The 15,909-nt window shown below is 30.6% G+C and overlaps 2 protein-coding genes across 4 annotated transcripts in view; both read right to left on the bottom strand.

Moving 5' to 3' along the window:
- LOC129957549 (uncharacterized) overlaps positions 1 to 15,909 on the bottom strand; it is an 87,458-nt gene that overhangs the window by 56,092 nt on the left and 15,457 nt on the right. The window lies entirely within an intron of this gene.
- Positions 2,889 to 15,334, bottom strand: LOC129957551 (uncharacterized). Of its 3 annotated transcripts, none has more exons than XM_056069910.1 (3): positions 14,856 to 15,334; positions 10,055 to 10,511; positions 2,889 to 7,012 (listed from the first exon to the last, which is right to left on the bottom strand). In XM_056069910.1, the coding sequence occupies exon 3, from the start codon at positions 6,779 to 6,781 to the stop codon at positions 5,285 to 5,287; it is 1,497 nt and encodes a 498-aa protein (XP_055925885.1). In that variant the 5' UTR covers positions 6,782 to 7,012; positions 10,055 to 10,511; positions 14,856 to 15,334; the 3' UTR covers positions 2,889 to 5,284. The 3 variants fall into 3 exon arrangements, with proteins under 3 accessions (XP_055925885.1, XP_055925886.1, XP_055925884.1); XM_056069911.1 differs by having other exon boundaries at positions 10,412 to 10,511; XM_056069909.1 differs by lacking the exon at positions 10,055 to 10,511.

Raw genomic sequence — 15,909 nt, 5'->3', positions numbered from 1 at the left:
TATTACAATTTTAGGAAAATCAATATTTTCATAATCTTAGGCGAATCATTCTTGAGAAACACTGGGAAATGACTGGTGTACCTTCTTTGAGACGGTCAATAGAGAGAAGATAGATAATCGAATATTGGAAGTTTTCCTTACAATTTCGGCAGTGAGTTAATTATTTTTCAAAGTTAGAAAAACAACTTTCATCTGCAAATACTATTACTGGCCTTTTCCATTAGAATGGACCATTTCTTGTATCAATTTTGAAATAAGACCTGTTGAATGAATAAATTCTATGTCGGCGCATCATGGTTCTCGGTATTGCTCCGTACAAAAAAAGCATTACTTTGTGGTTATTTTGCAAATTTTATAGATGCCTCGAAATTATATGCGACGTATTTAATAGAGTTTCATATCATTAAAAAAAGTTCAAACCGACAATTATTGACCATGATGCTGATTTAAAGAAGAAAGTTGAAAACTACTATAAAAAAGTAAAAACATTTTTGGAAAATTCATATTTACATTTCTGTTTATAAAATTGATCTTAAATAATGCTTTTACTTTTAATTCACAATATTTCACCCCAAAGCCATGTGGGCGGAATACCCTCACTCACTGCGTAGAACTGTCCATCGTGCAGGGTAATCCAGAGCAGATAATAACAATTTACGTCGCCACTTTCAAAAAAAAAAAAAAAAAAAAATTAATTTTATAATTTTTACAGTATGAAATTGATTAAATGCACGTGTGATAAACATTAAAAACTTGAATACAACTAATAAAATTGAAATAAAGAAAAGAAATTTAATGATATCAATAAGTAAAACCGAATAAATTAAAAATTTCCCAAAACTGCGTATTTTTTAGCTGTTTATATATATATATATATATTTTTAAAGAAAACCCTTTTATAGTGGTTTTAGGAATTTGACGGTTATTTGGTTTGAAGATCTTAGCTTCAAAATCAATTAATAAAAAAAGATGGGTTTTTTTCCCTCCAATATCAATGACAAATCAAACGATAAATTCCTACTTTCTATCATAAATCATTATCGTCTGCATTTAATTGAAAGAACAATATTTGCAAACGATAGTTCATTTCTTCAAATATGTTTAAAGTGCACAGATAAACTTTCAGTTCTTACCGAATGATGCAAAGTTTTGGAACCTGCTAAAAACTTCAACGCTCTTCAGTTACACAAACTTTGCAACATGTCTAGATTTGTATAGTGGTTCTATAATATTTGTACTTTGGAATTATTTATTTTTCAATAAATACTAAATTATTCAATAGGAATATAAAAATTACATATGGTTGCTTCAATATGTCACATTTCATTTTTACTTCATCGTAAGTGAAGTACAAAGAGAGTATTGTAACGTTCAAAAAACTCAAATTCGAAATTTTAATGAAACTATACGTTTTGGACCTCCCTGAGACAGTGAAACAGTCTTTTGTCATTTTGACTATCTTTAAGGAAGTCAACTCAAAAACGCTTTAAAGTAGAAAATGAAACTTCATAAACAGTGTTTTCACCAATTCAATCAAATGTTGAGAAAAATCTGTTCGGAGGAAGTCTGTCTGTTCTGCTGTTTGAGTACAAGTGGACTCAATAATTACAAAACGCAAAGATCCAATGAAAATAGAATTTAGCACACAAGTTCATCATCGTTCAATTCGTAATATTCTCTTGTGATTACAATTTTAGTTTTGTGTCAAATTTTGGCGTGAGTCGGTCTGCAAACAGGCTTCCAAAACAAGTATTTTCAAGATAGATTCAGTAAAACCGGCAAATTCATGCAAATATATATCACCAGAACTGTCAGTTTTAATTATTTTGCATTGTTTTAGTGAACGGAATTCAAGATATTAGTGGCCTTATCCAAGGCCCACAATTTAAAGGGGGGAGAACTGGGGGAGGGGGGGGAAGATTAATTGAAGTGAGTGCAAAAATGTTTCGAGAAGTGCATTCCCTCAATTTTATTTTCTGAAATTGTCTATGATTTTAGTCCAAGGATTGAAAGGAATTTGGAAATAGTAACTTACACGAATAAAAATCTAGCTTTCCTTCCAGTTTACGGAAAAGAATTATTTTCTTCTATTGTAAATCAAACATTGAACGGCCAGTGCATTTTTTTTTAATATCCGATTGAATATCAGATATTATATTAAGGTTATTTTGGATTAAATTTACGGACGTAAAGCATGAAAAGATTACTTTCAAATTCAGTCAAAAAGACTTTGGACAATCAGAGAGGAGGCCATTTATTTCAGTTAATAAAATTTGAGAATCTATTTCAGCGATAGATAAAAAAAATAATTCTCAAATATTTCAGAAATCGTGTAGCCTAAACGTGTTGAAACAAGAAGTCAAACAGATTTGCTATCAGGTAGTTGGTTCACATCCAGACAATATAAAAATAAGAAGCAATATAATAAACATTTTATTACAAATCAACTTTGACATGAATTTAAAAATTGCACAAAGAATTGAAAACATTTTCACACCTCGAATACCAATAACACAGAGACACATTTATGAAATTATTCCATTGCCTTTCAGTGCTTAAGAAAGCATGGAAAAAACAACGACATAACATTTAATATTTTTTACCAAAAACTTTTAGATTTCTCATTAAGAAAAAATCATTCCTTTAAACAAATATTTCAAAAAAATTACTAAGCTACATTGTCCAGTTTTGATTTGTAATATCACAAAACAAAGACATAATTTGCAGTATATAAAATATCCATACATAAATTTTATTGAATTACAAAATGAATAATAGAATTGTTTTTAACGAAATATCTTATAACATTAGAAAAAGAAAAAAAAAAAGAAAAAAGAAAATTGTAAATGAAGCGATTCTCCAAATTTTAATATCTTGTGGTAAAAAAAAAATTAATGAAAAATATTTTTCATTTATTTAATAAATGATTCATTCTTTCTTAAACCTTTAAAAAACGTTTCGGTCAATTTTAAATTAAAAGAAAAACTATAATGTTCAATTTTGTTTTGCAACATCACATATAAAATTCACAATATATGGAATATTCATTCACGTAATTAACTTTACAAAAAAATTAAAGGAACCATTTCTGATTCGAATTTCAAAATTACTTTACATAAAATTGGAATTCTTATTCCAACTAATTACAAATTCAGTTATGTTCAATTTTGTTTTGGATTATCATTCATCAAGGATCAATTCACAAAATGCATAAAATATACACAGCACAGTAATTCACATTATATACAATTGATAATATGCAAAATATTCTGAATACACAATATGCAAATAACCCCACATCATATACAAAAATGCATTCTCTCTATAATCTCGTTTGGGACAATGTGGATACAAAAACCTTCGTCCAAAAAGGATGCAATTCTATACGCACGACCTATTCATACTTAACTGGGATGAAAATTAATAACCAACCATTTAAAATAAAATTACAAATTGAACTTACAAAAAAAGGAATTCCTCTGCTAGGTAGCTTAAAATCTTAAATACGTCCAGCATAACATTATTCCTTAGATAGACTGATTTTGTTTGTTTTCCTTAAGAAATATCACTTCAACAGAAAGTTTTTCATTTTAATAAATTACTAGCCCCGTGGGCGTCCAGCTGTTCTACCAAATTCTTTCCATTGAAAAGTAATTGGGAATGTCATAGAGTACCGATTCCGTCAATTTCTATTTCATATGAAAGTTAGTTAAGCCTTGATATGCCGTCGATGGTTCCCATTTCTCGACCACCGTCCATTCTCGAGTAAAACTGCAGAATCCCCTACTTCAGTGTACATTCTGTGAGGATGAAAAAACTTAAAAATATACATAGTCAACAACTACTAGTAAAATATGCAAAATACTGATGTCGCCGATTTTTACATCACATGAAAACAAATGTCTTCTACGTAGATTACCAGGTGCTGTTTACCTCCTTTTGCTCGATTTTTGAGAGATATTGCAAAATGAAATTTATATGGTAATGCCATCCCACAAGAAATGAGCCAAATTTCGCAAAATTAGTTTCTTTAAAATTGGCTCTAGAAAACTCAATAAAAAGCATCAAAACGGTCATCGACGGAGAATAGCATTGAAAAGATTAATTTAGTTGTGTCAGTCAACATAATGAGCTGTATCTTCTCACAGCAAACATATAGTAAAATTATAATTATAATAATATATGTAAAAGTAAACAAAGCATTATTTCAAATGACACTTGCAGAATAAAGATACAGCACGCAGGGTGGTTGGCTATGCTTGGAAGTAACGAAATTGTCAGTTGGTAACAAAATTAGATCCGGTTGCCAAGGCTGACAACCTTACAAAAATTATATGCTACAATATATCTGGAAAAGTAAAAGGTAGATCACTATTGGTGATGATTTTAGAAACCATAAGAAACCTTTCGAAACAAAAACTTTCGAATTTGGTACCAAAATTATGATAGAGGAACTTTGTTGTTGTTTTTCCTATCAAAATAGTAAGAACACATTTTAAAAAAAATTCTCATAAAAATAGAGGTCAAAGGAGGCAGATGAAACTAGATGACATATCACGGGACCATGATTTTTCCTATCATATAAAAATAGGCGAAATCGGATCTATATATGGGGCTAGGTAAAAGCTTCGTCAGTTTTTTTCCTTTTATTATTTTAAATAGATAAATATATATTTTTTTGTCATTTCGAAGTTTTCTCAACAAGTGAATAATTCATTCATAGCCAGATAATTCATGACTGCAAAAATTATGGATGAAAACAAAAATTTGTGTTCATTTCATCTTCTGAAAAATCGAACATAAATAATTAAATTAATCTTCACAATTACTGGTAGTTCATGCTATGTCAAACAAGCATTTTTATTTGTAGCTTTTTCTAGAAAATCAGTCCTTTCTTGCTTTTTAATTTCACTTCAACTTCACAATCATTTCAAAAACACAGGAGGCCACGGATTCAGCGTTTAAAAATAAAGATAATCAGTTCAAATCAATTCTGTTTACACATTCATTCGGGTATGTTGTTGTCCAGATTGCTTGCATTTCCCCCATAATGGAGGGAAAACTCGTGCGAAAATTTCCCTTTCTAGGGATTAATACGTCCTTAAGTGAAGTTATAAAAACCCTTATCGTTTACAGCATAACTTCAAAGGTATCCAAATTTCCCTCTCCTAATCTGAAAATTTTCAAAGAAATCCCATAAAGTACTACTTATCCCCGTATATAAATTAAAGTTAAAATCCATATTTGTTTTCCTTTCGGCCACGCACGTTCTTCGTTCTCGAACTTAATTTGCTCTAAGTAATTTCTTAGGCTGTTCGGAATGATCTTCATTGCGGCGTTTCCTCACCGCACGTCGAAATACTCTTTTGCAATCGGAGGCCCATCGATCGTACTTTGCTCCGCTTTGATCTGTACGAATTTCACGCACAAACTCTCGGAACCACTCGCTTTTCCAGTCCTCAGGAAACCGCAATCGAAAATATGCCACGAGACAGTCTTTGCTTTCATTCGCTAACTGGGATTCACGAATGAAGAGTCTTAGGAAATCCCACTTGCCTGCAGTTACAAGAGCAGGTATAAAGTTACACCCCATACTTTTGTTGGCCAGAAGTTTCACTTTCTCTTTCACATTCAAATGCCTCAAAATAAATTTCACGGTCACAACATCGTTGATCTTTATGAATTCAGGCAAGAAATGCGAGTAATGAGTCAACGTATAATTTTTATATTTCTTCGGACTCATGCGAAAAAATATTCGGAACAATTTCGGATAGTTGAATCCTGAAGAACTGTTATGGGCCAGAATGAAAAGCAACCGGCTGTACTTTTCATTTGTGAGAAGATAGAATTGCAATATATATTTTGCGTGTCTCAAGAATTCAAATTGCCAGGGCCAATCCAGAAGACACTTAAGGGTTTCAAACGGCGCACTACGACACAGTTCTCGTTGTTCACTTACACGCATATGGCTCATCAAAAAGCGCAAAACGTCGCTATATTTTTGGTACTCGTGCAAATAGAAACAACGATCAAAAGAACGCATTTTTGCTACACGTACAGCTAACCTTGTTATTATGTGTAATCTGTCCAAGAGGTTTAACTTGTGAAAAAAATACTGAGTTGCAGTTCTATAACCTTGAAGTGCGACATATTCAAACATATATTCAAAGATAGAAGATAAATCTCTTTGCTCTGGTGGAAGAATTAATTCCTCCTGATATCCTCGGCGATTTAATAAACAATAAAAAAAAACCACTATTCTAGGTTCTGTAATCGGCAAAGGGTTAACCTTAAAAAAAACTTTTTTGTACGAATAGGGTACTTCCTTCCAAAGTTCCTTTATATCTTGAAAGAAACAATAGAGGCAGGCAAGTTTGAAGCACTGCTCGGTGCTTAACTTTTTGTTGCGGATCAGTACTTGGGCCGTTTTCTCGTAGTCCACAGTCCCGAGGCGTGTCCAACATATATGTTCTAGGTTCTCTAGTCTAGACAAAACTCCATCATATTGCTCTAAAAAATTTTCATGAAACTTCACCCATTTTATTATTTCCCTAGAAACAGCTTTCATTGCTCCAAGCAAATCCTGCTCCAGCATTAGAGGCAACGAAAAATTAGCTACAATATTTCTCGAGATTTTATCTATTTCTGGCTCAAATTCTTCTTTAGTAGCATCCTTCATTCTTGCAGCAAACATATACATGTTAGGGCAACTACACAGAATAACCGCCGCCCTTCTGAGAGCAAGATCCTCTAATGTCTTCGGGTACAAGTCCATTGCCATCGATTGTAAAATTGTCTTTTCACTTTCCGACAGACGGTTCTTTAAAATCGCATACACGATATTTTATGTTCTCCTACGTTTATTGTTTTCCTTACAGATGACGCTCACATTTTATGTCTTGAAAATAAAATTCACTGTTGGAAGTTGGTTCATACTGTAATATATGCTTGATGGTTAAGGACATTTGAAAACAGGTCGATCTGTTGTACCTATCTGCCACAATACCTCTACCTGAAACGAAAGAACAAACGGATGATCAATCTTTTCACAATAAAATTTTATTATTAAAAAATTTCGTTCAAAAACAAACAAACGACATAAAAATGCAACAGAAGTTACTTATTGCTAAGTTTGAGAGGTTAAAACAAAACCGGAACTTGCAAAAGGTGCCTATATTGTTTCATAGACTCGGTGCAATTTTCATCGCCTGTGATAGACAATATAAGAATTTCAATAAGTGAGATTTGTAAAAGGAGCTTGGCAGATTAAAGAGACTTGGTTTTCATGGAATTTGCCATGAAATGTCAACGGACATTTTTTTAACACTTCCTTGTCGGTATTCAGTATTTACATTAACGCATAGAAAGTATAATAAAAGTGCTGCAGTCGCTAAAAAAAATTTTAACTCGAGATTTTGACAAATCTCCACGTTTTAGATCTCAAGGAATTCGAAAAACACACTTTTGGAATAAGTCCCCCTGCTACAACAATAATTCAAAAACGCTTTGAGCTAGATAGATTAAATTTAGTATGTGGTCTTACATATAATTTTAAGATTTATATCAAATTCAGAGCAAAATCTGTTGAGAGGAAGTTTGTCTGTCCGAATGTTGAAATATAATGTGACACGAGAATTATAAAGCGAGGAAAACTAGATTGATAAAATTCGGTACATAGATTTAACATTTTTATTGAAGACACCCATCTAAATTTTAGTTCAAATTCATCAAGTGGTTAAACGTCTGTACTTTCAGGAGCATATAAGCGCATTAACTCAAAAAACTCAAAAACACACTTAAATACCTGGGCTTCGGTATTGATTTTGTGACAGCATTTTTAACTCTATGTCAAATTTTGGTTTTAACTGGTTTGGAAAAAAAGCTTGTAAAACATAACTTCTTATTTATTAGAGAGTATGCTAGAAAGTTTTGGGGAGACCACACATGCTGGTATGAAGAAAAATCCTGATGGGAGCGGTCAACTGAAATGAATTGGTGAACTTTTTATATATGTGGATTTCTAAAAAGTCAAGTCGTGATACAGATACGGCGTGCAGCTTTATTTGGAGAGCTATCAGTTATTTGCCTTACGTCTTCGCTGTAGTGGTCCAGGTGGAAGATACATAGTTGATAACAAATTGAAGCCCAATTTTGTAGACAAGTATATTTTTAACCTTGGGATTTTTGACTCTGAATTGCGAACGAGATAAAATTTTTAATGACGACTTTTGATTTTCTTTTGTTTCTGACTTTTAGGACATATAATAAAAACAGGAAGCTTGTTTTTTCTGCCAAAATTGACTGTAACTGGTTAATAATCTGCAACATCCTGATAATTAACTCATGTACAATTTCACAAATATAAAAAGGTTACAAAAGAAAAATACCATTTGGAGTCGATGAACACTTGGCAAGAAATTCACAGGCGCGCTTGCAAAACAGTCCGCTGCAACTCGCCGCGAGGCCAACCAAGTATCCGATATCTTATAGAAATCGGAAATGATTTATATTTTCAAATGAATTAATTTTCGAAATCAGAGTGTGTGTGCGCCAGCAAACAATCTGAATTGACAATGCCGAGAACATCATTTTTATTTATGTGATATTTACTTGCTGACGTGTGGTCATCGCTGGCGATTCGATTTCGATATATCATTGAATGCATTAGAGGACCAATGAGATGCAACAAGTTTTAATGACCATAAATGTTGAGCTTTTAAATATTATTTTTAAACTAAAAATTTTTTAACTAAAAAGTTTCTTAATGTTTTTAAAAGTAAAAAAGTTTTTATTCTTGCAATGTTCACAGATCGGAATTTTTTACATGAAAAAAAAGGGTGGGGAAGGAATTAAGAAACTACAAAATCCCTGTATTTTCCCGGTATTTATGAAAATTTTCAAATTTCTCTATTTTTAAATGATTTTCGAATCCCCTGCATTTTCCCTGCGAGGCGGCAACCCTGTCGATTTTCTATACTCTGTTTCACTCTAACTTGGCAGTATTGTTAAAGGTAGAAAATGTGACGCTCCGCTTTGGGAAAGAGTTCCCCATCAATTCCGACTTTAAAATAGTTAAAATGCGCAGAAATTTATCAAATAATATCATAAATTACAGAAATCATTTTTTTATCAATATGTATTTAAAATTATTCTCAAGTTAGAAGTGCTTATATGTCAAGTATTTTGTAAATAAAGCGAACGAATAAAACTAAAAGATTGACATAATGAATTTCACTTTGGCTAGAACCGGTCTTCAAGGTCAAATATTTGGCGCGCTTTTCTTTTACGTCTCCGCCAACTCAACTTCATTCAGTTCGCAACCATTATCATCTTTCGTACTTTTTTATTCTCGCTTTTTTAGCAGCTGATGTTTTTGATACTATTAATCGCATTAGTAGTTATTAGTTTTGTTTGGTGAATATTTATTCGATTCGTCATTTCTATTAACTTCTAAAATGGTTGAAAAAGAGAAAGTGTTATCACCGACTACGCTGTGCACACCTTCAAGACGAGTGAAAAAAACAAAAAGTGCAGCACGCAGAAATATATTAAATGTTTGTTCTCGACTCCGAGAAGACCCTTAAGATTCTATCAATCAAATCGTCGATAAAGTTTCGCATCTTACAGATGTTTCGCAATGAACAGTTTTCCTTTTGAAAAAAGAAATAAAAGCATCCTTTAAGTACCCCTGGAAAGAAGCGACCAGGCTCAGTAGATAAACATTCAGGTCTTGTAAAATATGATGATTTTACATTATTCTGTATTTGACGAAAAATCCATGCATTTTTTTGCAGAAATGAGATCCCAACATTAGATAAAGTTTTAAAAGATGTGAACGATGATATAAATATCTTTTCGAAAAACATTAGCCGAACTACGCTTTACAGAATATTGAAAGATATATTGTTTTCTTTTGAAAAACAGTGAAACGAAATGAAATAATTTTAATGATTTATTAAAATAATGTGTCAATAATATTGAAAAAATAATGAAAATAAGGAAACAATTAATTCTCTGATAAAGTGATAATATGATAAAGTAAATAAATATTTACCATTTGGCGAAAAATTTGCGAGATAAAGTTTCGCCAGCGATCTGCATTTCTAGTAACTTTGTACTTTAAAGTAACCCTGTTCCCCTGATGACGACTGCGATTCGGCATGCCTAGAATTTACACTACTGCCAAGTTAGGGTGAAACAGAGTATAATAATTGGAAAACCATGTCATGACTTATACATTCAATGTAGATCGATGCGAAAATGTAACGAGATTCCTCTTGTTGTTTGAATAATCATCAAAATAAATGAAATTTACAAATACACAGCAATTTATCAAACTTAAAAGGATACAATGTTTGAAAATAATCACACTCTGGCGAAATAAGAAATCATAGATTTGGTACCACCTTACCTTAATCGCAGAACTCTTTTCTTTGTCATAAAACTATCTGCAAGGAGGAAATGTTGTAGAATTGTGACAATGCCTCCCTCTTCAGGCTCATTATCCATACCTATGAGTTATTGTTCTGTATTAGTTAATAGACGTGAATATCTTTTGGCGTTAGACAACTACGAATTCAACAGACAACATCAGTTAGTTCTTGACGACAGAATAAGGGTCTTCCTTATCGAGTTGCTATTTCGGTCTCAACCCCCTCCGTGTCTTCGGGTAATAATACATTCAAATACGACATTCCCCATAAAATGGCGATCTATTACTCTGGCATCATAACACATTTTCATTCATTCGACTGCAGATTAATTCTCCTGCTGTCTACGCGTGTACACTTTCCAAAAGTGCCGCTCAACTCTTCATGTATACATTCGTTAAAGAAGGCTTTTCACTTGGTCTTCCAAAGAGAGTGCAAGGTTGGCCAAAAAGATTTTCGATCCGCTCTATCTAATCACTTCATTGGGAGTACTTCGACAGTCCAGGAAAAAGGTAAAAACTGTGCGTCTCAATCAATCTGATTTCTTTAAAAGAAATAATGAAAAATGACATGGATCTTTACATCGCGACATTGCTTCAAGATGCAATGTTGTCGCTCCATTGTTCATTCTATTGTCCTCTAGTGTTCATTGAATTCCTAAAAGCTTGAAAAGCTCAGAAAAAAGAGAGAAATGAAAATGTGTGTCGCGATCCGAATGTAAATTTATAGGCAAGCCGTAACGCAAAATTCTGTTTCCAAGCAGTTCCTCTGCTGCAGTCGGAGCTTCCTGATCGGGAATAGGAATGGTTCTAGCCACTTGGAAAAAAAAAAAAAATCCATCAATCCAATTAATGAATTGATGCCACTGATCGTAAGACAGATTCTCTAAAAAATAAAATTCTCGTCAAAGGTTAATATTTCGTGAGTATTGTACGCCAATGCAATGCAAGGCATTCTCTGCCCAAACTCCACAACTTTTTTGCTGGGTGTGGGCGATAACACCTTTACTGGAGAGTATGCGAGAAAGTTTCGGGGCAACACTCCTGTTGATTTAATAAAATAACTAATTATTTCTATGTCAATGATTACTCAAAACAAATCGTAATTAACGACAATATTTTAATATTCAGTGAATACAAAGATTCTTAGACAAGGGAAAAACTCAAATTACCGAAAAATTCAAAATTTTGCAATTATTGTTTTTTTTAAATTAAAAAATAAAATTAAAAACATTCATGTATTTTTTTTTTTCCATAGTTCAAGAACATTTCATAGTAAAAATGATTTCTTTCATCAGTTAATAATTTTAAAAAAATCTTTTGTTTTATACAAATTTTATCACTATATATAGCTATATATATATATATATATATATATATATATATATATTTTGCTAATTTAATTATAAAGAATATTTTTAAGAATATCTTACAACTATATTTTTCAATATTTTAACGAAATTCAAATCATTTTCATTATTTTTTTAAATTTTTTATCTTTGGTTTTCTTCCTTTGATAACAGAAAAGACATAAATATTGGACATTTTATTTTCAAATTAACAAGGTTTCTTTCCCTTGTACGAGTCTTATTAAAAGTCATTAATTATATTTTTTTAAATTTTATTTTGAGGTATTTACAGCAATAGAAGTAAAACCCTTAAAGCACTAGAAGCCAATATACACAGAAAAGGTAATTAAAATAAATCAGGAAAAGAAACCAGCCGTAAAGAGTTTAAAAATTCATTTGATACAATTACAATATTATAACAATTACAATATCAAACAGCACATTCAATGGTAATGAGCCCAAACAAAGCCATGTATTACACGTAATATATTGTAGCCATCCCCGGGCTTTACTTGGCAACTTTAAATATATCCAAAGTTGCCAAGCTCCATTATACCTACTGCAACCTTAACTTTTATACATAATGAACCGGGCGATTAAATTAGGGGCTGCCAAAATATATAAATACCAAAGAAACTTTCTACTCGCATTTAATTTCAATAATATTTGAAATACAATTTTAATTGCATTTTTAGTAGGAAATCACCAGATGAAAGATTTATTCAATGATAAATCTATATTAAAATAAAGACACACAACTTACTCTGAAAAATACAGCCAAACTTCAACACATCAAAAAATCTCTATAAAAATAAATTTTTTCAGGAACTTTGGATATCCATTAACAATTTAGTATCGGTATATTTAGAAAAATTTCTAAAAATGTAGTAAAAAATTTTATGCATAGTTATTGCAGTAAAAAAAAGACTATTGAATTCTTTTATAAATGTAAATGTAAACATGCCCAAGAGCACACTGAAATTTTGTCTGATCTGAACACTGCCAAAGGAAAGTTCAACTCAATTAAGGATACAGAAAGCAAGATGAAAAATTTGTTCAAAAAATAATATTCTTTGAAAAGCTTTTGAACCTTATGAAAAGAATATATATTCCAAAGCTCTTTCATTTCATGGTATTTACATAGTAATCCAAAAAATTAAGCAAAGTTTTTGTGGTTAATGGCAACCTAAATTCATCCATGATATGTTTTGAAAATATGTCTAATAAATCATATTAATAAATTATGAACAATTGAATCTGTTTCTCAAAATACCATTAATACAATTAAAATAAGAGAGAAAATACAGAATATGTCTTCAGATTTTTATAATTTTTTTTTCATTCAATTTTTAAAAATAAACTGCAGAAACTGTTTGAGTAATTTTTTCACTCTTTGCATAGGTTTGAGCATTTTTTTACTGTAGGATGGTCTTCAATATTAAGCAAGTGTATAAAGTTTTATTGTAAAATTTTCATTTTTTTTTAATGAGGTTGAAAACAATTTTTAAAAATTACAATCAATTTTTGGAAACGACAACTTAGTTGAAAAATGAATCTATAATTTAGAAGAAATTGAATAATAATGTTGAAAAGGCATGTGAAAGAGTTAGGACAAAATAATTCAGTGCCTTAGAATCCTGAGAAAAAGTAATATGCAAATGGAATCTAAACTTTGGAAATTAGTAATCAATTTATTTTATCAATTTGCTCTTATGAGACATAAAGATTGTTGCGATTGAGAATGTTACACAAATTTTAACATTTTTATCTTTAAATTCATTTAATAATAATTGTTATCTTAATAATTTGCTCGCTATTTTTAGTAAAATATGTGAATTTTTGAACCAACTGGATTAACATTTACACTTATGTTTATACAGTTCATATGAAACAATGCTTTTAATCTTAAATCATAAAATCCCAGTTAAAAGACTCTATATGTGGAATTACTTGCCATAGGTGTAATATTGCAAAATGAATTTCTGGGAAAATTTTTTGCTAAAATGTAATAATAAATTAGTAGTTCGAAAAAAAAATGGGGGTGTGGGATAGAAAAAGGAATAAAAATAACTCCTACTCTTCACTTAATATATATTGAAATTTGTTTGGTATAATCTCATTACTAAATTTACTATTAGAAAACTCCCTTTAGTAAGCAAATTAATTTCTCCAATCACACTTACTCTATTTTTCAATCATGTACCACTTATTTTCTATTAATCAATTTTTATCTATTTTATTCTAGTTCTTTTTTATTTGTGAAAATTTAAATGATTTTAAAACTTAAAGCAAATCAAAATAATGAAGAACTAATAGTTTTATTTCATTATGTGGTAAAACATTTCATTTTTTTAGAATAAGAATTAAAATAAATTTTTAAACCATTTTTCTTTTGGTGATTTTCCAATTTGCATGAAATTTCATATTTTGTCTGTTAAAATTTTTCATTATATTTTTTTTCTTTAAAAAAACAATTGCATTTTTCTAATTGTGATTGATAAATACGCTTCTATTAAAGAATTTGATTTTTCTAGTAGCCAATAAATAAGTTTGTAAAAAAACAAATTCTATGAATTATAAAATATTAGAATAATATCAATACTTAATCGAATATAATTGTTCAGATTCTTATAAGTTTAATTATATTATTAAATTATTTATAAGCATAGAAAATCAACCTTAACAGTATTAGATATAAAAGTGAATGCAGGGCTGTCTGGAGTCAGATCAGATAAATAAAAAGAAACAATTTTTTTAGAGTTAATAAAATAAATATAATTAAACTAATATAAAACATTAGCTCTAAAATTTCAATACATTATACAGTCTGAGGTATTTCTGGTAATTAATTTCACAATGATAGATAATTGATATATTTCTTCAAAACAGAAGTGAAAAAATAAATTCTATCTCACAGTTGGTTTTGTTTTACATTCGAGTATTATTTTTTCTTTACTACAGATAAACTACAGTTACGCATAATAAAATAAGAATTATTCGAGTTGTCAAAAACGAAAAGGAAATCCAATATTAATATCTATAAACAGTTCAATAAATAATCTAATGCACATACATACCAAGTGATACTCAGACTTCTTTATAGAATCGAATTTCAGGCAATTTTTCAATATTCACCAAAAACGAATTAGTTTTACGAAACTAAACGATGATTGTCCATTTTAGCTTTTTCGCCACTTTATCTCGAATTCACAATTATTTAACCATTTGGTTTAGTAACTCGAAACACAGTTCTTAATCTGACTTTAGTTGCAGCACAATGCAATTCCGTGACAAAAGAACGGTTTGTTTGCTGATGATGATGTTTGTTAAAATTTGGAAAAGCGGTATAGATATAAATGGTTAATTCATTCAATAATAATCTGAATTGAATGTATATAAAAAAGAATTTCTCATATTTTCTTTTGAATATAAGAATTAAAGGAAGGCTGTTATTCTTGTTTAGTTTCAGAGAAAATATCTATTTAACGTTGATAGCTCCGAATTGATAATCGATATCAGAGGCACGCATTTCATTTCTCTCTGCTCCGCTCGGGGTTGCAAGGGATAATGGGGGAAATTCTCATACGAAGACAAATTATACCCTCGCTGCGTGACGCGCTTGCTGTATGGTTGCTCTGCAGCTAAATGTTTCCGCCAAAAGATGAAGCCAAGAATTTGAAACTTACTCGCCAAGAATGTAAAACAATTTTTATATTAATGTCATGAGCGAGGATAATTTCTATAGGATAAAATATGCCTATGTATATGTAACCTAATATATTTTAATTGTATTGGCTCATAGCATATGCCTGGAAAATAGCAGAGCTTCGGATCCTTCTTTTTATTATTAAATAAACGACAGTAACTAATATGATTTTATTCTGCAAACAAAAAATTAATTTCTATTCTATTTATCATCGATTGGTTTTCGAAATGAAACTGTTTGTATTGGACCAGGAATGAAATAGATATATTTCAAAAAACTTAAATGGAAATTAAAAACGCGAATTTCATGTTGATGTAATTTTATTCTCTTGCAGTATGTTCGTGATTTTGGCTTTGTCTGCCGGAGAATTTCTAATTTGTTTTCTTCATTTAAAATCCGTTTTAACATTCAGAAATTTTCTAAAT

This window comes from Argiope bruennichi, chromosome 11, assembly GCF_947563725.1.
Source record: "Argiope bruennichi chromosome 11, qqArgBrue1.1, whole genome shotgun sequence".
In the NCBI taxonomy this organism is placed as follows: domain Eukaryota; kingdom Metazoa; phylum Arthropoda; class Arachnida; order Araneae; family Araneidae; genus Argiope; species Argiope bruennichi.
This window is presented reverse-complemented; position numbering and strand designations above follow the sequence as displayed.

Bases quoted from the DNA above. Each gene is read 5' to 3' on its own strand.
- LOC129957551 (XM_056069910.1), bottom strand. From the start codon at position 6,781: ATGGCAATGGACTTGTACCCGAAGACATTAGAGGATCTTGCTCTCAGA.